The sequence below is a fragment of the Lonchura striata genome, chromosome 17 (genome assembly GCF_046129695.1).
Source record: "Lonchura striata isolate bLonStr1 chromosome 17, bLonStr1.mat, whole genome shotgun sequence".
Lineage (NCBI taxonomy): Eukaryota > Metazoa > Chordata > Aves > Passeriformes > Estrildidae > Lonchura > Lonchura striata.
In genome coordinates this window covers 9266421-9290259 of record NC_134619.1, presented here as the reverse complement: position 1 = coordinate 9290259, position 23839 = coordinate 9266421, and the positions used below count along the sequence as shown (strand labels likewise).

General features: G+C 50.3%; 3 protein-coding genes across 4 annotated transcripts in view; 1 reads left to right on the top strand and 2 right to left on the bottom strand.

The window, feature by feature from the left end:
• Positions 1–5577, bottom strand: part of STK4 (serine/threonine kinase 4) — a 45698-nt gene extending 40121 nt beyond the window's left edge. For both annotated transcript variants that reach the window (XM_021527863.2, XM_021527864.2), the window contains exons 1-4: positions 5467–5577; positions 2929–3009; positions 1969–2097; positions 95–209 (exon numbers count right to left, since the gene is read on the bottom strand). In XM_021527863.2, the coding sequence (XP_021383538.1) occupies positions 95–209; positions 1969–2097; positions 2929–3009; positions 5467–5498 (357 nt within the window). In that variant the 5' untranslated portion in view covers positions 5499–5577. The remainder of the gene's footprint in view (positions 1–94; positions 210–1968; positions 2098–2928; positions 3010–5466) is intronic.
• Positions 5578–5635: 58 nt separating this feature from the next.
• On the top strand, positions 5636–9974 carry TOMM34 (translocase of outer mitochondrial membrane 34). The gene is made up of 7 exons (XM_021527912.1): positions 5636–5757; positions 5826–5925; positions 6060–6212; positions 6789–6949; positions 7216–7360; positions 8000–8126; positions 8919–9974. The coding sequence occupies exons 1-7, from the start codon at positions 5643–5645 to the stop codon at positions 9015–9017; spliced, it is 900 nt and encodes a 299-aa protein (XP_021383587.1). The 5' UTR covers positions 5636–5642; the 3' UTR covers positions 9018–9974.
• Positions 9975–12430: 2456 nt separating this feature from the next.
• Positions 12431–23082, bottom strand: PABPC1L (poly(A) binding protein cytoplasmic 1 like). The gene is made up of 15 exons (XM_077787023.1): positions 22890–23082; positions 22041–22234; positions 21492–21607; positions 20590–20729; positions 19728–19822; positions 19344–19481; positions 18756–18851; positions 17655–17921; positions 17063–17153; positions 16599–16793; positions 15528–15667; positions 15134–15227; positions 14220–14350; positions 13321–13410; positions 12431–12749 (listed from the first exon to the last, which is right to left on the bottom strand). The coding sequence occupies exons 1-14, from the start codon at positions 23080–23082 to the stop codon at positions 13327–13329; spliced, it is 1974 nt and encodes a 657-aa protein (XP_077643149.1). The 3' UTR covers positions 12431–12749; positions 13321–13326.
• Between the last annotated feature and the right edge of the window lie 757 nt (positions 23083–23839).

Genomic DNA, 23839 nt, shown 5'->3' with positions numbered 1-23839 from the left:
CTGAACACTGAGAATTATGCCCTAACTACTCAGCTTCCTTGAGCTGCTGGACACCCATATTCCCACCCACGCACTCGAAGGAGAAAGGACGTACAGTTTTATTTCGTAACCGAATAATGTCAGACACAGATCCAGCACCACAGTATTCCATGACTATCCACAGGTCTGTGTTCTTAAAATAGCTGCCGTAGTATTTCACCACATGAGGACTAGGAAAAAAGAAGGATAAAACAAAGGGTCAAACACCAGTAACCAGCATCACTGAATAAGCACAATACGCTGCAGAGACCCCCGATCAGAAGTATTCCAGAACACCCTGAATTCTGCACAGGGCTCCCCAGCCCTGCCAAACCTGTTCCCACAGCAGGGCTCATATGACCTGCCAGTAAGTCACTCCAGGGAGCTAAACTGGTCAACAAATCCCACAGAAACAAGGAGTGATTAGCCCTTGGTCTGGTTCAGCTCCCTGAACCAGGTTACAGCAGGGTCAGTGCTGGGGCAGGACGAGGAATGGGAAACAGGCCACAGCAGCCCCTGGTAAAGGTGCTACAGAACATTTGCAGACAAACAGAAACAATAAATAAAGTCCACAATTTGCTGGAAAATAGCTATCATGCTTAGACAAACATTCCCCCACTACCACGTGAACCTACTTGTCTCTTTGATTTAGTTCATGATATATTTTAAGATCTCAGCACAACCTAAGACTCTGCCTCAGTCAGCTATCTGCCTGCCCAAAAAGCAAACAACATAGTAAAGTACACTCCTCAGAAAAACCATATGTCTTCTGAAAAAGGTAAAGCAGAAACTAACAGAAAGACTGTCCCTGATTTGATAGGAATGGAGCTAAGGAACAAAAGTGTGTTTAATCTATTCTCTGCTGAACATAAAACTAGCAAGTCAGTCACACTGCACACTGTCCCTTAATGCTTGCACAGAAAATGTGATGCTCCAGTGATTCACTCCCTCTGCCGTTCACAACTCTGAGGTCTCACTTCAGGCCTTACAATACTAATATTTAATTTAAGAGAAAGTAGTAATGCATTTCAATTTATGCAGTAAGCTTTTTCAGGAACAATTTCTTTTCAAGGTACTCTCTGCTGCCTACCCCTAAGTCATCTTCATTTAACTACAGTGAGAGTGGAAAGCAATAGAGTAAGTGACTGGGACCAGAGTTTTATACTGCTCATGTAATTTATTTTAAATGGCTTTCCATGCAGGAAGTCCTTCAAAGTAGTGTTTCCTAAGGCCAGATTCATAACACCAGAAGAAATGAGTGTATTTCAAACCTTCAGCCTTAAACTTTGAGAGGGTCTTCCCTACCTACAAGTGGATAGGCTAAGTCACTGCAGCATCCCTTCCTATAAAAACATGCACAAAGGGGAACTACAGCCCACAGAGCTGCCAGCAGGTCATTCTGGGGGTGCTCAGATCAGCAGACAGCTTGTGCTGCAGCAGAGCCTGCAGAGGCAGAACAGGACTGGGAAGGACAGTCCTGCACACGAGCAGCTGACAGCACAGAGGTTGTGCACATGCAAGAGCAGTCATGCATTAGCAGCTCTCATCCACGTGCCCTTTAAAAAAGAAACAAAAAACCTCCTCCTGACAGTTTTCTAGGCCTTGTTGGGAAGCCAGCACCCCTGTGCTGCACAAATCAAGCTCCCACTGTCCAAGGAGAGACGTCGCCCGGGCAGGAGGCGGCGACTGCTCACAGGGCTGGCAGCAAGTGCAGTTACTCCACTCAGCTCTGTGCTCTCTCCTGCTGCAAGCTACACTTCTTCTGTCTTACCTCTGCACTACCCAAATGGTCAGCTAAGGTGACTGTTGATATGAGGTAACTTGACTGTACAAATCCAGCCTTTTAAAAAACACGTAAGGCAACGTCATGGCTCTTATTTGATTAAATGCCAGGTCATGGGTGATACTTTTCCTTGCACCCCAATAAAGGGTTTTGCAGCACACACTTACCTATCACATTGTTGCATTATGGATATTTCCTTGATAATTTCTTGCAGGTCAGATTCCACAGGAACTTGTTTAATTGCAACAACTTGACCCGTTTCTTTATGGATGGCTTTGAACACACTGCCATAAGAACTAGAAAACAAAACATAAAACAAATACTGAATATAGTAATATTTTAAAAATGCAAATATTATGGTTTTGCTTTTTGTGAGTGTAATCATCAGGTAAAATATTAACTGTCCTTTTATTAAAAATATTTTGTATTTTAATGTAAATAATCATCCCACTAACTTCTAAACACTGTAATACAAATAAGTCAGCACACTGAGACTGTGAAGGAAGGGCACAGCATCATTACCCTGACCATGGCTTTGGAATGGCCTTTCACACAAATTCAACAACTAACATTTCTTTTTTTCCAGCATGGAGTACAAGCTGAGCATCAGTAAGAACTACAGTTCTGGTCAGAAAGGTTTGCTTGTTCCTGTCAGATATTACCACTCTTATTTCCAGCTTCTTTACTTACAGCAGCCAGACAGATTTACAACTCAGTCTTTTCAAACTGCTTAAGCAGTAGTGTTGCCATGCTGCTCTGCCTCACCAAAGGGCACAGTGTCACAAGTTCACTCCACCAGGAAGATCTCCCTCAAGATGTACCAGGGATGAACCACAAAATCTCTCAAATTCCCAGAGAGCTCTGCCAACTCCTGGCTGGGATATTTCACAAACTTTTAAACTCCCTACTACTGACCGATAACCTGATATTTGGATTAAGCTATTGCATTCTTGGGAAACAAATTCTTTATTCTGTTATTAACCAAACAATGCCACTATGTCAGTAACTACCTTTCAGAAACAGGACTATGACAAAAGTGAAACATCAGAGTCTGCTGAACACACCTCCATTACAGATGCATTTTCCTAGAAAAATGCATACTGAGCCCACTGGAACACAACACATACCCTTCTCCAAGCTTCTCCAGGACATCAAATACTTCTTCAGGTTGTTTGGTTAAACTGTCTTCGTCTAACTTCTTCAGCTGCCTGTATGGGTAAAAAGAGAGAAATTATTACATTTAATTTTATGGCAGATTGGGCTCTGCTGAAACAGAAGAATAAATAGCACCACTTAAACATCCAAAAGGTTTGGCATGAAGTAAATTGATTATGAAGTATTTCCCTATATTTCACCTGATTTTCCCAGTATTTCACCTGATGAGGAGACTGGATATTATTAGCACCCAATAGGCAAAAAGGACTGGGAATTACAAAGCACAGAGTGTGAGCAGGCACACAAATCTACAGCTCCTCTTGGCAGAAATCAGTTTCAGGATCTATATGCTGGTGGTCACATCTCAGCATGGCACAGTCTTGAAGCCATTGAACATATCTGCAGAATATCAATACTGGAATGGAAGGATAGCTACCAAAAAAAAGGGAACATCATCTTCCTTGATGATTAGAGTACGTGTGGAATACATTTGTTGGGAGGCAGGAAGCAATACTACTCTCACCTGTACATTTTTATCATCAAAACTTCAGATATTAACTTCATAGGCCTGGACACTTACTAGGAAGATTCTATCAGGAAAAAGGAAACTGTATATGACTCTCAGGATCTTAATGCCATCCTTCCTACAGTATTGCTAATAAGAGTCAGCTAAAATAATTTCTAGGAATAAAAACCTGCCATGTGCTGTGATTCTTCACGTGGGCCCCCTTCCCCTAGTACACCTTTTAGGGAGATTCCGTGCATAAAGCAATAAGAAGCTCAATCATATTTGTTTGAGTCTACGCTGGAGAGCTGTTCATCAAACCTCCTGAAACAGCTAAGGACTACATAACCAAAAAGTCTGAAAACAGTATTTTATTGTCAGTGGTAAGAGTATCCAACAGCCCACAAACAAGTGCTCTTTCATTTTCACATGAACTAAAAAAAATCTGAAACAACAATAAACAAAACCAAAAAATAGCCAATAAAACCCCCTCCAAACTCCCGAAACCATCTCATTCAAGTTTTTTAAACACAGAAACTTAAAATTTTGAGTCTCAGAGTTTTTAGCACTGACTGGTGTTTAAAGTAAAACACACGCGGTTGCCTGCAACTGCGAATTACTCCTGAAAGCTCTTAACAGCTGCTGCTAAAGATCAGGACTCCAGTTACAGGAATATTAATTTTTATACTAAATATATAACTTTTTTTACCCAATTTCTTCAGAAATAGAACGAAAAACCATTGATTGATCCTTGGCTATTATATTTATGCACAAAAGCCACATGGGAGGAGCAGCTCACGCATGGAGCACATACAATGGCTTCCTGAAGCAGAGGAAACATTATATAGAAGCAGACTCAGGAAGTGGTGAAATACTGAAAGTAGCTGCTAGCTTCCCTGCTCAGATAAGCATTAACCAGAATTTACTTGTCCCTGTGAAAATAGAGAGGGAAGAAGGTGTGGGAAAAGGGGAAAAGCAAGTAATACATGCACCAGAAAACACACAAGCCACCATTTCCAAGGAGCCCAAAATGTGGTGACGCAAGAGGCAGACCCTTCTTATTTGAGGCCTAAATTCTACAAGTATAAAGAAAGAAAAAAAACCAACTTTTCATATACCAAACACAACAACCAGAAAACTACTGGGCTTGCAGCAAGCAGCCTAATTTCTACTGCAGACCAGAGCCCAATTACTTTGCATTGTCCTGCTCCATCGAGTGCACTAGCTGCTGCCTGACACACTCTGCCGTTCTCCTGGATGCTTTACAGGTGCAACAGCAACACAAACCCAATCTCACCTCTGTTATTATTCAGATCTAATCTTAATCACCTGCCCTGTAAACACCGGCATAAGCAATTCCAGAATAAAACGAAGGTTGTTTTGTTTTTTAACAGCACATACATCACTGTTTAACCAAGGGGGCCAGTGCCACTGGGGACCAGCGCCAGCAGCTTCCTTTGTTCGCTGCCGAAGCGCTCCCCGGGCCCAGCTGCGAGCCTCTGATAGGATTCTGACACTGACACTTCACTCAAGCTGCCGCCGGTCCCCAGCTCTGCCCCGCGGCCCCGGCCCGGCAGCCCGAGACAGGCGACCCACGGCTTCCTTTCGCCCCGAAACGCCGAGGGTCGGGCTCGGTGTGCCCGGTGTGCCCGGGCCGGGCACCGCGCCCGGACACGGCACCGGGGGCACAGACCCGCACGAAATTCAGCCAAGGAGAGACGCGAGGGGAGAAGTGACGGGGCTTTGTCAGCGCTGTGGCACGGGCCAGCACACCGCGTACGGCCGCGGAGCTCCCGCAGCAGCGCGGGCAGCGCCTCCTCCCCAGGGCTCCCGGTGCTGCCCAGCACCGACCTGCCCGGTGCCACGGGCTGCTGCCCCGGCCCCGCGGCTCCGGAGGACCGAGGGGGCCGGAGCCCGGCGCGCCCGCAGCCCCGCTCCCGGCCCCCGCGGGGGTGACCCGGGCCGGCGCATCCCCGGTCCCGGCAGGGACACGCCCCGCGCTTACCGGCGCGGGTTCCGCAGCTGCACCGTCTCCATGGCGGCGTGTCGGTGAGCCGGGTCTGCCCCTCACCGCTCCATGGCACCGCTCCGCCGCTTCCGCCCGCCGCCGGATGCCGGCGGGGAGCGCCCGCCCCGGCTGCGGCGGGCGGGGCGCGGCTTCGCGGGCGCGGCGGCGGCGCGATGGCCGCGTCCCCCGGTGCGCTGCGCCGGGCCGGCAACGAGGAGTTCCGCCGCGGGCAGTACGGCCCGGCCGCCGAGCTGTACTCCCGGGCGCTGGCGCAGCTGGAAGCCGCAGGTAGGGTCGGGGCGGGCGGGCGGGGGCAGCCCTCCGAACCCCGCCTGAACGGCGTGTGCCCCGCGCAGGGGATGCCGGCGCCGAGGAGCGCAGCGTGCTGCTGGCCAACCGCGCCGCCTGCCACCTCAAGGACGGTGCCTGCAGCCTCTGCGTGGCCGACTGCACCAGGTGAGCGGCGTTGGGGCCGGAGGGAGCCGGAGGGAGCGCTCGGCCGCTTCCCCGCTCGGCCGGGGCGGGCGGAGCAGCGGCGGCCCCGGGCGTGCCGGCTGACGGCGCCGCGGGCGCTCTGCCCTCCGCCGCAGCGCCCTCCAGCTCGTCCCGTTCGGCATCAAGCCCCTCCTGCGGCGGGCAGCGGCGTACGAGGCGATGGAGAGGTACTCGCTGGCCTATGTGGACTACAAGACGGCGCTGCAGGTGGACTGCTCCGTCCAGGCGGCACACGATGGAGTCAACAGGTAAGGAGCGCTGCCCGGTGACCAGAGGGAGCAGCCAAAGGCTCGGGAGTACGGCAGCTGGGTGCTGCTGCTCCATCCGTGCTCGTTCCTGCTGCCTGGCTATGCTCCCTCTCTGCCTGCTGGTACCTATAGCTCCTTTCAGGTCGAGGTCTGGGAATGATTGCTGTGGGACTGTTTTTGCTTTGACCAGTGCCTGGTTTAAAGGAAATAATGAACTGACGTTCATACCCTATCCTTTAAGCATCTCTATGTTTGCTGTGTTTACAGGCTGCTATAGTCCTGTTCTCTTTCTGGTGCTCTCTGCTTGCCAGACCAAGGAGTGAAATGCATGTCTCTTGCTCACCTGAGCAGTCACAGCCCCAGCCCATGTCCTGTTGTATTTTTAGCCCTGCTGGTGTGAAGATAATCTTTTTGCAAATGTCCTGTCTGTAGAATAAACCTAGCTGAGATGCATGTAAAGAAATCAGCAGACAGATGCTGTTCTTAAATACACAAGCCAGGTTAAAAGTGATGTGGCTGGCTACTGCGTGGCCCAGCCAGCCAACAGCCAGGGTGACTGGCAGCTGTCTCTTCCAGGATGACTAAAGCCCTGCTGGAGAAGGATGGCATGAACTGGCGTCAGAAGCTCCCACCAATCCCCACAGTGCCTGTTTCTGCCCAGACGAGGTGGAGCATTCCTGCTGCCCAGGCCCCTGGGGCAAACACTCCTCCTGCAACTGCACCACGGGGAGAACGAGGTGGGAACGAGCCCTGGGGCTGGGCAGAGAGCCCTGTAGCTCCCAAGGGTGATGAACAAGACAGCTGCCACACCTGCTTGGTGTGTTTGCAGCCTGGGCTGAGACCTGGAGAAACCCAAGCCTGGTTCTGCCAGAGCCTTTTCAGTTGATTCTGGTTTCTTTGATGTCTCTGTGTTTTGCCTCTGGCATGGGGATATTTGTTTTCTGTGATGTTTGATATTCTTGTTGGTTTTATAGAGTTGTGTATCCTTTCACACCATTTCCAGACAAGACTGCTGCTGACATGGAGAGAGCTAGAATGCTTAAGGAAGAAGGAAATGAATTTGTAAAGAAAGGAAACCATAAAAAAGCAGTTGAGAAGTATAGTGAGAGTTTAGAGCTCAACAAGGAATGTGCAACTTACACCAACAGGTACTGTTCAGCTCTTTGCCCAACTATTTCTTGGCCCTAGATAAAAGCCACCATGGTACTTCCTAGCAGAACTGTTTAATATTTGCTCCCAAACTAATGAATAAAACAAAACTACCCCCTCAGGTTCATCCCAAGTGCAGCCTCCCCTGTAATATACATTCTTTGATTAGGTAGTACAGAACCCCTTGGAGACACTCCCCTGTGGGCTGCCAGGGGATTTCTCCCTTGACTGCTTTGTCTGACAGGACTCAAGTATGTTGAGTGGTCTCTGCTCTCTTACAAACCTCAAACTGCAGACTGTTGTTCTTAAACACTCAAAGTGCTTCTAAGGCAGTTGCAGCAAGCAGAGCAGGGGCTGCACTGGCAGAGGCAGGAACCTGCATCCTCAAAGTGCAAGTGCAGGTTCTTTGGCTTTAGGGCAGGTTGCTCTAAACATCTTCCTTTTTATTTCTTTGCAAAAACCATTTCCTTTTCTTCCTCCCTGTAAATGAAACAAACCTGAGCTCAAGATTAAGATGGCATAAGACACGAGGATGGTTTTGGAGCCCAGCTTTGTGCTGCACTGGCAGCTGCTCTGTGTGTTGTGGCAGTGGATGCTGCTTTCAGCCAAAGGTCTCTGAGCAGGTGTGTGTGTTGCAGAGCTCTCTGTTTCCTGACCCTGAAGCAATACAAGGAAGCAGCACAGGACTGCACTGAAGCTCTGAAGTTGGATCCTAAGAATGTCAAGGCACTATACAGGCGTGCTCAAGCACTTAAAGAACTGAAGGTAAGTCAGGAGTTTCTGAAGGGCTTTAGGCTAGGACTAGATGGCTGTTGATGCATGATCAGAGCCAGGGATACCCTTCAGGGTTTGTTTCTGTGTTAGGCAACCTCTGCCATCAGACCTTTAAGGACTGAGAGTCAGACTTTGCTGTTTGAATCTCATGAACTTGTCAGAATTAGGTCCAGTTTTAGAGATGCTGAAGGCAACTGCTTTTCAGAGAATCACAGACAATGCTGAGTTGGAAAGGGCCCACAGGAACCCTCGAGTCCAGCTCCCCACCCTGCACAGCACCAGCCCCAGCAATGACACCCTGGGCCCGAGAGTTGTGCAAACACTTCTTGGGCTCTGTCAGGCTTGGGACCGTGACCACATCCCTGCGGAGCCTGTTCCACTGCCCACCCATCCTCTGGGTGAAGAACCGTTTCCTAATACCCAAACCTCCCCTGACACATCTTCAGGCTCTGCCCACAGATCCTGTCCCTGGAGAGGGACCAGTGACCAGAGACCAGTGTTGTGCTGGGCTTTTATCTTCTTGTCTCATGAGGAATGCTGGAGTCAGTACTGGAGTACCTATTGCATTGGTGTTGGACTCAGAAGGCACTTGAGTGATGAAATTATCTTCTCAGCCCTAGTTTGAACATGTTTTAGAACAGCTACATCAATGCCAGTGCTGAGCAGTTACAGGGAGGGAGGCACAGGCTTAACTGTGCTGTCTTTGCCTCTGTTGCTGGGTAGTAGTTCTGCCTTAGACTGCCTTTTTAATGCACTACCCCTTAAAAAATATTCTCTTTCTAGGATTATAAATCAAGTATTGCCGACATCAAGAGCTTGTTGAAAACTGAACCAAAGAACACAGCTGCACTGAGATTACTGCAAGAACTGAACAGAGCCTAGGGTAACCAAGCAACAAGGAAAGCTTTCTTTTCCACTGCAGAGAAAAGCTTTCTCCCTTCTGCTGTTGATACAGGGACCAGTCGATGCGGGATTGGTGTTAAATCTCTCTTCCAGTGCTGCTGAGATCTAAGAGGTTCTGTACCAGCACAGTGATTGTTAAGACATAATCTGCATCAAACTCTATTCAGCTGGCTCTATGATCATGCACAGTTTTAATGCCCCTCCCCAAGAGGCACTTAGGTTAATTTTCCTGGTTGAAGTCAACTTGCCTCTAACTATTGGCCTCAGGGACTCTTTACATGTTGGCTAAGATGCACAGAAGTGGCTGTTCCTGTCTGAAGAGCTACAGAGGGGTTTTAGTCCTTATTCAGGTGACAGTTTTGCTGCATTTGTGCTGCTATTACTGAAAAAGTCGCTGCAAGAGCTACTGTAGTTGCCAGAGCTCTACATACCCTTCATGTGACAGGGGCTCAGTTACTTGCACAGGGCCAAGCTTGTTCCCTCTCCCCCTTCATGCCTGCTGGCCCTCAGCTGGGTTCTGCTGCTTAGTGTGGCTGGGCAGATGTTTACAGTAGCAGCTTTCTTTAATTATTCTGCACATTTAAGAAAACAGCAGCAAGTTAAGCCTGCCTTGTTACACTGTGCACTGTTCTTTCAGATTCTGGGTGCTTGGGAATTTTGCAATGGTTTGTTTTGTCCTGTTTTTTTTTTTTTTTCCTTTTTTTAAACCACTTTAGCTCTGTGCCTTTTGGAGCAGTTGCTGTGGGGTGTTACAGGGAGGAAAATATGCAGTAACACCCCAGCTGAGGTCTGGCTTACTACTTCAATGCATGTTTAAATTTCCCCTGGTCTGATATTGTTGGCACTGATTTTAAATAGTAGATAAAAAGATACTTGGAATTACTTTGTGAACTGTTAAAACCTATTCTCATTAAAGCCATGTTTATTTTCATTCTAGGACTGTGTTTTTTGTGATGGATGGAACAGGGGAAGGGGAACGCTTGATTAATCATTTCATACTGTCTCCTCTCTTTCCCAGAGGATTTTAGGCACTGTACAGGGGCCTTGCTCTTTCAGACAGTGACCACAGCTCATAGTTGCCATTAAAATTAGAGTTCAAAGAACCAGAAAGCCTACAGCTCCAGGGACATTGGGGCTGGGAAAGGCATGCCAAGGAGAGCACAGCACTGCATCATGGTTTCCAACCATTGCTCAGCCTTGCACTCTGCCTCAGCTAGTAAGATGCCGGGCAATGCTGGACCTAATCCAACTCATAATACAGAATAATAAGATCAGATAATAAGAAAAAGCTAGCCCTTGGTCAGGGTTCAAAAATATTTGTTTCCCACCTTGCCAGTCCCAGCAGTGTTTCAAGGCAGGTACCCTGCTGAATTGAATTTTGAGAGCAATTGAATAAAGAGCAATCCCTCTAATACCATTGAAGACAAAGACCTCTTACCTTAGCCTGACATTAAACAGCTTTTTGTAGGTCCCAGGGTTGTACTCCATCAAGTGTAATGTGCCAGGGCTTGGAACAAGCCCTCCCTGAGGGGCACAAATTGCTCCATTCACTCCATTCCTGCTTCTAAGCATGGCAGCTCCATTGATCCCACAGCTAGCCCTTGCCCAGCTCTCAGCTGCTGTGATGGATTTCAGGGTGGGGAAGCACACAACAGTACACAGATAGGCAGAGAAGGACTGGGAGTAGGAGTCTAGAAGACACCACTGCAAGCTCAGGGTCATTTCTGCTCCTGTCTCCCCTCCTGCTCCTGCTGACGTGCTGCTGTCTGTGCTGGACACTGCCCAGGTGGGCAAAGGTGGTGCTGGCCACAGGGCAACAGAGGGTTTATCCCAGGGACACTTCTTCAGCTGCCCCATTCACAAGCAGCAGCTGTTCCAGAGCCATTTGCATTGCTGCCTCAACTCCCCAGAGTCTCAGAGTTCACCAAGGACTGCAGCCAGGGAACTCCTCTGAATAATTTCTAGTATCATCAGGGATCCAAGTGCTGGCTTCACCTCTTCTGATTATCATTTGAAAACCCCTTGTCCTTGTTCACATCCTTTCAGAGGCTATTCTGATATCTCTGTGTTCCTGGGCCCCACTTGACATTCCCTCTGGTTTTAAAGAGGGTTCACCCAGCACAGCCATCTGGCAGTGTAGGTGGTGTCAGGCACACCTGAACTGCCCTGTTACACCTGAAAAATGGCTGCAGCCAAGCTAAACAACAGCAGAATGAAGTTTACCTGTACAGCTCCATTCCAGCTCTCCTTATGTGCATTACACTCATGCAAATACATGTTTTTCCTCCAGACACCAAGCAGAAAAGCTTCCAGCCTGTGACACTCAGATAAATAACAAATTAGGTTTCTGTATATTAAGTGAATTAAAGTCCTTTATATGCGTCTCACTGAGGGGATGATATCTAAACAGTGAACAGTTCAGGCTGAGGGATCCACTAAGAGGAAAATAAATATTTAAGGAAGTCAGATTATTAACTGGTGAAATGAAGGTGAGAAAAAGGAATTATGAAAAGCCCCAGTGGAGCAGAGCAGACACCATGCAGGAGCAAATGTGTAAGTGGTTCTATTAAAATGCTGGAAGGAAAACAAGAGGTAGGAGGGGTGACTCAGCAGGGAGCTGAAGTGAGAGTATGATACAGCACAGAAGGAAGATTGAGACAGCAAAACCAGCACGAGCTGCACAGAAAGAAGGTGGGTGGTACTGGTGGAGGTGTGCTCCTGCCAGCTCCAGGAAGAAGTCAAGTGAGGTCAGTGCATCACCAGCCTCAAGCACTGAGGAGTGAGTCTCTGGGGATTGAAATTCCTTTCCTAACTAGGAAGAGCAGAGGATTAAGGTCAGGGTGATGACAGGAACACAGGGAGCACAACACAGCAGTAACAGGTCCCAGCTCCCCCTGCAAGCCAGAAGTGTCCTCGTAGGACATGATGCAGTCATGAAGGCTTGCAGGCTCTTCAAGGACTCCTGGGAACCTCTGGTCAGAGGCATACATTGGAAACAGCTTTTTATTTACAGCTACTCCACAATACCTCAAAAAGTTGATCCTTTGCACCACAGACACACAGACCCTGTGGTGAGTAGTAGGAGACACTCGAGGCCATTACTACAGGAACAGCAGCAATAGCTCCCGTTTTGCTTAAATCCAAACTCCTAGGGAATCAGAAAGGATTAGAGGAGCCTGTTGGTTGGCAATTTGTTAATGTAGAGCTGTATATCCCTTCTGTCAGCTTTCCAGGCTGACACCCCACCAGCATCACAAACTTCAATCACTAATTACTGCAGCCTGAGCTCATCCTTCCACCTGTGAGAAGCAAAGTATTGGCTGTCTTCCTGCCAAGGGAACTAACCCATTTGTGGGGGTGGAAGTTCTTTATTAGTGTCAGCTACATGAACAAATAAAACTACAGAACCCAATAAATTCAGTGAAATGATGATTCATCAGCACTCATCATTTTCCAGGCAAGTGAGCCAGGCTGGGTTCCACACTACATCTCACAAGGTGCTTTCAGCGGTGAGAAGAGATTTAATGTGAAGATTTTTACAGGTGCAGGAGGAAGCAATTCTACAGGGGTTACAATACACACAAACAATAGGATGGGGCATTTGAAGACAAGCCAGGATCACTGTAAGGGCATGATTCCAACAGCATGGTGGGGTTGCTGCTCCTGTTCTTCAACAGCAACATTCTCAGGGCTTGCTCTCAGTCCCATAATCTGCAAGACACAAAGAACTCACATATGTAATTGTCAACTGCTAAAGGAAGAATTTCATCTAGAAAACATGAAATTCACCTGAACTTGGATTAACACTGTTACACCAATATCAGAACTCAAGAAGACATCTGAAATATCTTAAAAGGGGTGCATACAGTCTGAATTGCTTTGTTAGTGCATCTATCCCAGCCTCAGCAGCAGGGCCAGCTCCCTGATCAAGCACACAAAGGATATCTTATAGGGGTATGTACTGTCAAGGTTCTGCAAAAAACCCACTGGGAATTCCCAGGAAAGATTGTGCTGGTCTCCAATAGACCTACAGAAAAGCAAGGATATTTCCTATAGTCCTTTCTGGTAGCAGAGTCATTGCCCTCATCAACATAGAAAGAACCCCCACAGGTCTCTGTGGTACAACTAAGAATAGAGGATGCAATTCAAGAAATGGAATATTACAGTCAAAGACACTGATAGTGCTCATTAAACCTGTCTTGGCCTGGATGAGAAACCCAATCCCCAAATTTCAGAGTAAGAAACCAGAGACTTGGAGCACACCAGGGCTCCCAGCACCCACCTGGAGTCAGGGCAGGAATGCCCCAGCACTGCCCTTGTGGGGTGTCTCCGTGCTCTGGTGTGCCTGGAGAACAGTGACTGCTTCCTCGATCTGACAACAGAGAAGGGAGAGAAGCTGAGTTGCTGCAGTGTACAACTGCACTGCACCAGGAACTCGGTATTTTGGATCCCAATGTGGCTTCCACACAAACCCGCTTTCAAAAGGTAAAGGACTTGATTACAAAATCCAAGCCTGCTGCTTCTGCAGGAGACTGATCAGCACAAAGACCTTTTCTGTCTCTTACCAAGGGAAATTCTGAGGAAACTCTCCTTTATTATCAAGTCAGAACTTGCTAGACACAAGTCAGATTTCACAGGTAAAGCTACCTGACACCACCCAGCAGAGCCCAGGCTCCTCAGAAAAACAGGAGTGTAAGAATGAGAGCAGCTCCTGTCTCCAAGGAACAGCAAAAAGATGCAGTCAATTTACTCCAACTACTTCAATGGGAACCAAAGCTCAATATTCACCAGAATTAAGAAGGAAAATGAAGAAATACTGTAGAGAGGCAGCAGTTAGTCTAGTTTTTATTCTGAAGAAAGAGCATCTTCCTGGCTACTTCCATGCAGACATACCACCCTGCTTTTCCCCTCTCACTTCCCAGCCACCTCCAAACCACCCTGAAGCTTGGTCTGTGCTTTCAGGGAGCTGCTTCCAGCTTCTCCTTTTGCTGAAGGCAGGCAGGCATTCAGGCACTGGGTGTGGTGACATCAACCTGAGGCTCCTTTTTCACGTGAAATAAAACCAGCAGCTGCTTGCTCTTCCTACAGTGATCAATGTCCTGGGCTGTGTCATCTTTCCTTGCAGCAGCAGGTGAGCAGCCCTTTGGAAAGGGATTTGTTTGGGCACTGAGTCTGTCCTACCTTGGAGCGCAGGGAGTCTGGGGACTCCAGCAGCAGCAGCAGCTCGGAGTTGTCAATCTCCAGCAGCATCCCAGTGATCTTGCCGGCCAGCGAGGGATGCAGCACATGGATCAGAGGGTACAGGCGTTCTCCTGCTCCAAACACCAGTGAAGACATGAGCACTCTGCAAGCCCCCCAGCATCCTAAAAACCACTGCAAGTCCCCCCCTGCCTGCTCAACCAAAACGGGATACGAGGGTGGTGATGGTGGTGGAAAAACCACTGCTCAAAAGCAAAGCTACTCCAGCATGTCTCAACAACAGGAAGCTGCTGGGTGAAGTCAGCAGCAGGCACCTACAGTGGGCATAGGGCAGTGGAGCTGTGCACATCTGCCCACCTGTGCACAGGTGAAAGTGCCAGTTTGTGCAGGAGCAGTTTCCCCCTGGGAAGAAAGAGCTGGTCTGTGACCTGCTGTGCTTTGCCAGGCCAAGCAATGCTGTCCCACACCAGGGCACTGCCTGCTCCATCACAGAACACCTGAAACCCAAGGGTTGTGTGGCACAGCTGACCTTAACCCCTGTGGCCACCAAGCTGTTCAGCAGTGCCCAGGAGTACAGGATGGTTCAGAGCTCAGGGGAATTGTAAATGCCCTGGCATGGCCTGGCAGCACAGGCAGGCTGGATGGAGCTCTGCCCGTCTGCAAAGCTTCACCAGACACTCTCTCACTGTCAGGCAGCTCATGCAGACAGGGAGTGGCTTTATTGCTCCCATCCAGTTCCAACACAGACTGAATTTATTATTATATTTTAAAGCAGCATAATATCAGAGCAATCCCACAAAGCCTTACAGCTTCCCCCAGCAGTTAATTTTGCCCTGGAGCATGCAAGCCCATATGCCCCCAGGGTCCTGCAGCTGGACCTGCTCCATGGCACCCACCGATCATTTGCTTCTGCTCCTGAGGGGGAGCTGCTGCAAGCAAGGATGCTGTCAGTGGCTCCTGCCCCTGGACATGCACAGCAGGTTCTCCCACCTGGAGGAAAAACAGGGAAGAACAGCAATCAAAGGCTGGAAGGGATGTGAATTACCTGACTTACAGGAATGGTGCTCAATACCAACCACAACGGGGCATTTCAGCCTTCCAAGATGCATTGTCTGTTTGTATTCAAACACCAGCTTCCAGAAAAGCTGGAATCAAGCATTAGAGCTGTGTGGCTACTGGATCCACAGCCCCACAGCATCATTCACAGAGCATGGGGGTCCCTGGGGTCAGCAGTCATGTTATCCCAGAGCAGGACCAGAATGTCACTTTTTGGTGGCTACAAGCACTTACCTGCGGGGCCACCACAGATGGCATGTGCCCCATGGGCTGCATGTTCCTGGCAGATGAGGAGTACTTGTACTGCTGGGCACTCCGTGGCAGGGCAGATGAGGAGGGCAGCCGGGTGCTGACTGTCTGCGTCCCGATGTTGACTGCAATGGGGACAAGAACATTTGTGAGGAGGAGTCCTTAAATACATGCCTGTGTCAAGGAGGCTGAAGCCACAAGGACAGTGTGCTTGTTTGGAGGGCCTGAAAAGTCCTCCATGGGCTCAAAGCAGCCCCCAGGTCAAAGGCAGGTTCCCCATGACAGGTAGGGCACTGCTGCCCTTGGGGTGGGGTGGTCTGATGTTGTGCAGAGGGCAGGAGAGCTGGCAAAGGCAGCCACACCTCATCATCTCTCCTCCAGAAACCCATCTGCATCAGCAGCCAGAGAAGGGGAACAACACTGAGGAGGGTGGGCTGTGAGACCCTTGTCTCCCAGCTCATCCTGAAGGGAGGTGAAGGCAGAGAAATGAGAGGACAACGACAAAAGGAGAAGGGACAAGCCACAGACAGCCCTCCTGGTCCCACTGCTCACTTCAGCAGTAACAAAGATAACTTTGGGCAAAATCCCATGAAGATGGGAAGGCTGTAGGCAGTCACTGCCCCAGATGGTCATGTGTGGAGGAGACACCCCAAGAGCCAGGGCCTCAGCACAGCCAGGCACTGGGGATGCCAGCAAGATATGACTCTCAGCTCCAAACCTCTCTAACATGAGGCTTGACATTGGCAGCAGTTCAGCCAGAGCCTGTAAGATCCCCTTCCTGCACCCCAAAGATCCTTTCCCACCCTCTGCCTTTGTCCAAGCACTAAGCCCAGGTGCTGTGGCTGCACCACCATCTGCTTTAAGGATCATATTCAAGGCACAGCCACCAACAAGACCAATCTGCACATCAGAAACCTGTCCCATTGCCTAAAAGGTCCCAGCTTTCCCCAAAAGTTACATACTTAGTTCCTACAGACATTGCTCCAACTCCATCACACCATCCCTCCACAAGCAATTGCACAAACCAGTCCATCCTGACTGGAGACCTGAGCTCACAGCAAGCACACTTGCCAGCATGCTGATGTCCCAGCTTGCTATCATGGGGGTTCTTCTCACACTCACCCACTCTCTGGGCCTGGGGGGGCACACGGGGCACCTGGGTGGAGGCCTGCCTGGTGGTGCTGATGTTGGACAGCAGGCGCCGGGGTGGCACGGCAGCCCTCAGGATGGGGGTGGCTTCAGGATACACTGCTGCAGAGACAGAGCACACAGGATGAAGCTGCTTGGTAGCAAAGGCATGGAAGGAGGTGTGGGGAGAGTGGCTGTGGCTAGTTCAGGAGCACCTCACCTCTGGTGTCACTGCCAACATCTCACCTCCCAGTGCCCATCACCGTGACCCTACACACTTTTCCAAGATAAATCCCCGTGGTTACACACTTCCTGCTACTTTTAAAAACCCTCAGTCCCTGACTGAGCCCAGCTGATGCCAAGAGCCCCCAGGGAGAGACGGGCAGACTCACAGGGAGGCCGGGAGGGCTGCGCACTCCAGCGAGTGGCAGGGCGGACTGGGACAACGGGGCTGGGGCCGTAGAAGGCAGCTCTGGTTTGTGGCTGGGGAAGAAGAACACATCCAACGTGACTGGGGAGCTGAGCTGAGCCAGAACTAGCCCAGAGGCTCTTGGTACTCCCAGAGCCACTTGGTGGCTGCTGCACACAGACAGACAAGCCAGAACCATGCTCTGCAGGATGCCAGAGCACTTTAAAGACCGACCTCCAGCCCTGCTGTCAGCATGTTCTCCAGCAGCTCTACTTCATGCCTCCTCAGGAGCTTCTGCACATCTGTAACCCTTCTCCCTTGCTCTCCATGCTTCCCTCCCACCAAACTCCTCCTTGCTTCCCTTCCTCTGAGGAGCAGCAGTAAGTATGAAATCCCCAGCCCATTTCCTGGAGCACCTGCACCCCACCCTGCTGCTCACATGGAAGCCCAGGCAGATCCCACAGGGTGTTCCTAGATCTGCACAACCCAAACTCTGCTTCTCAGCCTGACTGCCACCCCGCTCCAGGGCAGACTTGAGTCCCTGTGCAAGGCTGCCATTGGGGAGCAGGACTCACCTGAGGCATGGGGGGTAGGAAGTACCCTGAGGGGGTCTGGAAAGAGCCCAGGAGAGGGCCAGGCAGGGCCCTCATAGTGGCCAATCTCTGCATGTACTGGTTGGTGAGGATTGCTTTCCGCTCCTCTTTCCTCTGAGCGAGCGCGACGTAGAGAGGCTTTGTGCTCACAATGCGCCCGTTCATTTCTGTCACGGCCTTGGTAGCCTCTTCTGGGGAGGAAAAACATACAAACCCAAAGCCTTTGCTGCGGCCACCCTCTGTCATCACCTAAAATAGGATTAGAACAAGACAGCTAAGTCCACAGATCACTGCAGCATCCACAAAACACAGTGTCGAGGGGGTTGTGTGGGATCCAACCACAGGCACCCCGTTTCAGCCCCCACACCCAGGGTGGGATGGATGGGACTGCATCTCTCTCACAAACAGATTTCTCTGGGGAAGGCCAGGATTTGCTCGGGCAGTAGGTTTGGAAAATGAAGATGGCAGAGTCTGAACCAGCCTGCGATCAGGAGCTTGTGATCATCTGGGGGGGAATATGTGCCTCAGTCTTACAGGGCTCATGGGTCAGAAATGCTCTGGTGCTGAATGCTGCAGGAGCCAGCAAAGGATGGGGAACAGTGGGACTCTGTGCCCTGACAAGGGCCAGGCAGCATCTGCCCCTGGTAGGTTATAGGCAGCTGATCTTAATGCCAGACCATCCCTTACATGTTGCCTTCCAGAGAATCCTGACACCAGTGCCAGTGAAAAGAGCGACATGACCACGGTGTTCCAAAAGGCCAAACACCAGCCTGTCACCCCACTGTCCCAAAAGAAGTGTATTGTGGGTCATTTTCATTTGTACCAGTGTCACAGAGCAGCTGGGCAATACTCAGAATGTTGCAGCTTTAAGGTCCCATACCTGGCACCTCATCAGGGTAACTCAACAAAGCTACAAAATATTTGCTCCTCAGGGCAATGTGAGGTGAAGCAGCATGTCCCTTACACCTGGCTTGAGACACAAGCCATCAGCAGGGAAGTGTAATTCAACAGGATGATAACCCCTATCCATCCCCAAGGGCAGAGTGCACCAGTTTACTGACCACAGGAGCTCCAGTCCCTCACCTTGGCACTGGTGATGGTGCCATAGGGGGAGAACTCCTTCCTCAGCCTCTCATCGTCTATCCCGTCATCCAAATTCTTCACATACAGGTTGACCCCCTGCACCAAGGTGAAAAAAAAAGCAGCTTGGGATCCCAAAGTTTACAGTAGTTTGTCACACTGGATGCACATCTCATGAGCAGCTCAGCTGGAGAGTGGGACATCCCAAAGAGACATCCCCTGCAGGAGCAGTGACATGGAGAGGGGCCAGGATTGTGCAAAAACTCCACTCAAAATGCAAGCACCCTCGAGTGAAGAGGGCACTCACACCATCACTGGGAACCTGCTGAACCTCATGAAGCTGTCTCATTTCCAGATTAATATTTCTGGAAATTAGCAGAACCATTTGTTCACCTCTCAACATCATCCTAGGTTTAAGTCTCTCTCCTCTTTCCTGATATTGCTTCCCAGGACACTCCCAGGCAGTGACTGGACCCCTAATTTCAGGAGGTACCCACGATGCTGATCTGCTCTGGAGAGCTCTCTGCTGTCCCCAAGCCGAGAGCATCCCTGGTGCAGACCTGCAGGATGGAGCACCCTGCTCTCCCTTACCTGGTACCTGTTCACCCGCTCTTGCTTCATCTGCTCAAATTTCCTCTTGAGCTCGCTCTGGCGCTCCAGCCGCTTCTGGGCGCGGCCCACGTACAGCAGCCGCCCGTTGATCTCCTTCCCGTTCATGTCAGCCACCGCCTGCCGGGGCAGGAAAGGGCTCTCAGCTCAGCAGGAAGCCCAAGGCCACAGCTCTGCTCTTCACCCACCACCCCAGGGCAGTCCCACAAGCAGAGACCCGCTCCCCCTTGCCAGGTCCTGCCCATCCAGGTACCCAGCACCAGCTCCCAGACAGGCACAAAGCTGGTGAGGTTCCCTCTGAGGAGAGCTGGGAGCATCACCAGGTGGCACTCTCAGGAGAGAGATGGGCAGTGAGGAGCCTCTTGCCTTCTGGGCTTCTTCGTGCTTCTCAAAGTTGACGAATCCGAAGCCCTTGGAGCGGCCGTTGTTGTCCATCATGACCTTGACACTCAAGGTCTTTCCTGCAGCAGGGAAGGACAGCACAGTCTGAGGGTGCCCTCAGGGAGCACTGCCAGCGTGCAGCACTGTGCTGGACAACCACCATGAGAGACCAGCCCAGCGAGGACACTGGACAACCATGGCAGCATGGAAGAGCCCAGCAGGAGGACAGACAACAGGATCCCCAAGAGGCAGGGACAGGAGGCTGTGAGGTTTGGTGAGGGTCAGCCCTCCAACCCAGGCTGCTGCTCTCATTGCCCTGGGCTCTTCAGCTTCTCCAGCCAGTGCAGTGAGGTCCTTCGGCTAGAAAATCTCATTTCCTTTACATATGAACACGTAGATTGGGTTCATATGAAGGATAACCACAAATTACTTGGGATGACACTGACCATGTATGGCCCATGGATTGGCACAACACCAAAACCCATCACAAGGGGCATCCTCCAGTAGTGGACTAAACTGAAAAGCCTGTTTTCCTTACATTCAGACTCAACAATTCTTATTCACAGGGTTCCTGTAACCAGACAGTATGCTGGTAACAAGACAACTTAAAAAAAACATAAATTTTTCAAGACCAAGTACAAGTTATCCTCTGTCACAGCAGGAAAGCACATGTGACATCCTGACAAATGAAGTGACTGCAGTCCTTTTTTTGTGGAGTTGTTTAAACAAGTCATATCTCATTGAGAAAAGGGGCTTGCTATTTCAGCCAAGCACCCCCCCCACTTCCTTTTAGGTTGCTCCAACTCCAGTTTATCAGACATAAGGATATTTCAACAACTGTACTCACCAAATCTGGAGAATATTTCCCTCAGTCTGTCATCATCCATGTCATCCCCAAAGTTTTTGATGTAGACATTGGTGAATTCTATTGCCCTAGCCCCAACCTCTGCCTCACGCTCTTTGCGGGATTTGAAGTGTCCAACAAACCTGTGGGAAGAAAGGAACAGGCCTCAAACCCTGCATGTCTCCTGCAGAGGGAAGATGGACTCAGGCACACCTGCCTCAGTTACAGGCCAAGAGAGATCCCATCACCTCAGGCCATGCTTCGCTCACCCAGAAACTCACCATGAGTTTCACATACAGCAACTTCAGCATAACCCACTCTGGTGTACATACACCCGAACTCCCCATTGTCACTGCCAAAAGTAGAGATTTGTCACCCCAGGACACATCCAAAGACTTCAAAGGATGCCACCACCACAGAAGACCCCAAAGGATACCACCAAGTGCCAGCTCTCTTCCTCCAAAGCATTCTCAAACACTCTGCGTAGTCCTTGCCTCTGTGGGATGTAGAGAGTGAGGTGATGCAATGCAGAGAGAGGAACAACAACAAAACCTCTTCCTGCCCAGATTATCTGATGGCAACAGCCAAGATCAGGGACCAGCTCCACTTTGTGGGCACTCATTACACCACCTCAGCAATAAAACCCAGCCTGGGGCTGGACTCCTTCCCCACCATCTGGGAGCAGCTCCAAACCACTATCACACTTCCCCCAGCACCCACCACAAGTGACTCACTGTCCCAGAGAGCAGCAGAGCTGCCATGCCCAGCAGGGATGGAAAAGGGAAGAACACAGGGCAGCAGGAAGGGCATGCCTGAGCAGGGCATGCTTTGACTGCAGATAGTGGACCAAGGCAAGGCAGGAGCAGAGCCAAGTCAGAGTCTAGACCCCCTTCTCTGGCACTTACACCTTCCTGTCATTGAGTAACATCCCATTCATGGTCTCAATGGCCCGAGTTGCTGCCTCATGCGTCTCAAAGTGGACGAAGCCATAGCCACGGGATCCATTTTCATCACAAACCACCTACAAACAGCATGAGGTGCAAAGGAAGGAGACAAACATGTTTGGTTTTGTTTTTCTCCATGTCTGTACGTAAGTACATCACAGGAAAGCCCAGCCCTGTTTTCCCTCCCTGATATCCTGCTCCACTGCAGCTGAGCTCTTTTGGGATATTGGCAGCAGGTCAGGGAGGTGGGCAATCCCAGGACCAGATCCATGGTCTGCACTGAGCTGGGACAGGATGACACATAGCATCTCTGCACAGGGACTGGAGGGAAAGCCACTATTCTGAGGGGAAACACAGCCAGGCCTTTTGGCTTCAAAGCAGCTGGAAATTTAAAGGAGATGATGTGGGAAATTAAATGAGAAAGGGAATTCCAGCTGGCTGGAGCATGCTTCCAAGAGTGAGGGCAGATCTGCAGCAAGTCCTCTCCTGCAGGGCCCTGGGCACACCCACCTTGCATGACAGGATGTTTCCAAAGGCAGAGAATGTGTCATACAGGGCTTTGTTGTCAATGGAATCATCCAGGTTCTTGATGAAGACGTTTCCAACCCCTGATTTCCTGAGCCCGGGGTCGCGTTGGGACCACATGATGCGGATGGGTCGGCCTTTGATCACCTCGAAGTTCATGGTGTCCAGGGCTCGCTCAGCTGGCAAGGAAGGGGGAGGAAAGGGGAGTAACAGAGACAGATCTCCCTCACATTCTGCAGCAGCTGAGATGGGCACAGGAACTGGGGATAGGGGCTTGTTACCCTAAATGTGATAGGCAGTTCTGCCTCTCCAGCCCTCCAGCCACACCACTCTTAGACTAATTACTTTTTTTCTCTCCAAAGCATGTCTGACTCCCAAGGATCAACCATTTCACAATAAGCTCCAGCCTGGCAGATGCCCAGCTAATTTACCCAGTAAGGATTTTGGTCTCTAGGGCAACTAAATCAACACTTTCCCATCACTACAGCCTCACTTCAGCATGGAACACCTTCCAATTACAATACTGTGTCATGGCAATGCTTGCCAGGAGACTGGCCTCACTTTACACTGTGAGCCAGTGGGCAGCTGGGTACCCCAGGGGAAGGGCAGAAGGGGTTTTGGTGTCCTTCTCTGATGGAGAAGGAGGGAGGAAACTCTTCACCTTCAACCCCTCACCAGAGCCCAGATGAGATGGAAGCAGGATGGGTCACCATCAGAAAGCAGACTGGGATTAGTTAGAACCAAGCCCTAACAGCAATGCAGCCACTCAGACAACTGCTCCCCCCAAGCCCCTGCTGTGAGGCAGCTCCTCAGAGCTGCTTACAAGGAACGTACCATCCACAGGCTGCTGGAAGTTTATGTAGGCATAGCCCAGCGACCGGCGCGTGGCCACGTCCCGACAGACTCGGATGGACATGATGGGCCCAGCAGGGGAGAACTTCTCGTAGAGCATAGCTTCTGTCACATCTTGGTGCAGGTCTCCCACATAGAGAGAGGCTAAGGGATAGCCAGGGCCACTGGCATTCATGGTCAACCACAGAGCTCAGCTGCAGAAGGAGACAGACCCGCAGCTGCAGGGCACAGGTTTCAGATGGCCTGTGCAATCAGAGACCCACGCTGGGGCTGACCCCACTGCAGCAGCACAAGTCAAAGCAATGCTTTTCCCTTCCCACCAGCAGCACTAGGATCAGGAATACCCAAGGAAGCTGCAATCTCAAAACTTTCCAGGACATAACAATTTTGATGCAAAAGTTGAGCTGGAGTATCTGTACCTCACAGCCCTTGCACACCCTGGAAGGATGCAGAGGGACACACTACACACATAGAGATTTGCTCTTTAAAACACACAACCACAGGAGAAATAAAATGGAGTTTAATTTTTCAGAGGGTAAACAGCCCTTCTCCACCAGAGACTTCCATTTTAACTCTGTAATGGCTCCCTCCAGCCAGAGCAGACCCAAGGATTGGGGGTTTGTACTGATGGCCAGGGACAGAACTGCAGCCCACGTGCTCCCTGCAAACAACTCCACCTCTAACAAGGCAGACACAGGGTTTTAGCCACTCCTTCCCAGTTTCTCAGCTTGTTGACTGCTGTTCCCTGAGCAGGCAAATTGATGCTCAGTGTCTGCCTGCTTGCAGTTGAGTATAAAGTTCTGTGTGAAGACAACAGTCCAGTGCCCGAGACCCCCAGGCTACTAACTAGGAACACAGAAATGCAAGTCCTGCCCCAAAAACTTATAAATCCATCCTTGGGGCTCTTACCTTAGAGTTCGACAGTCCTGAGA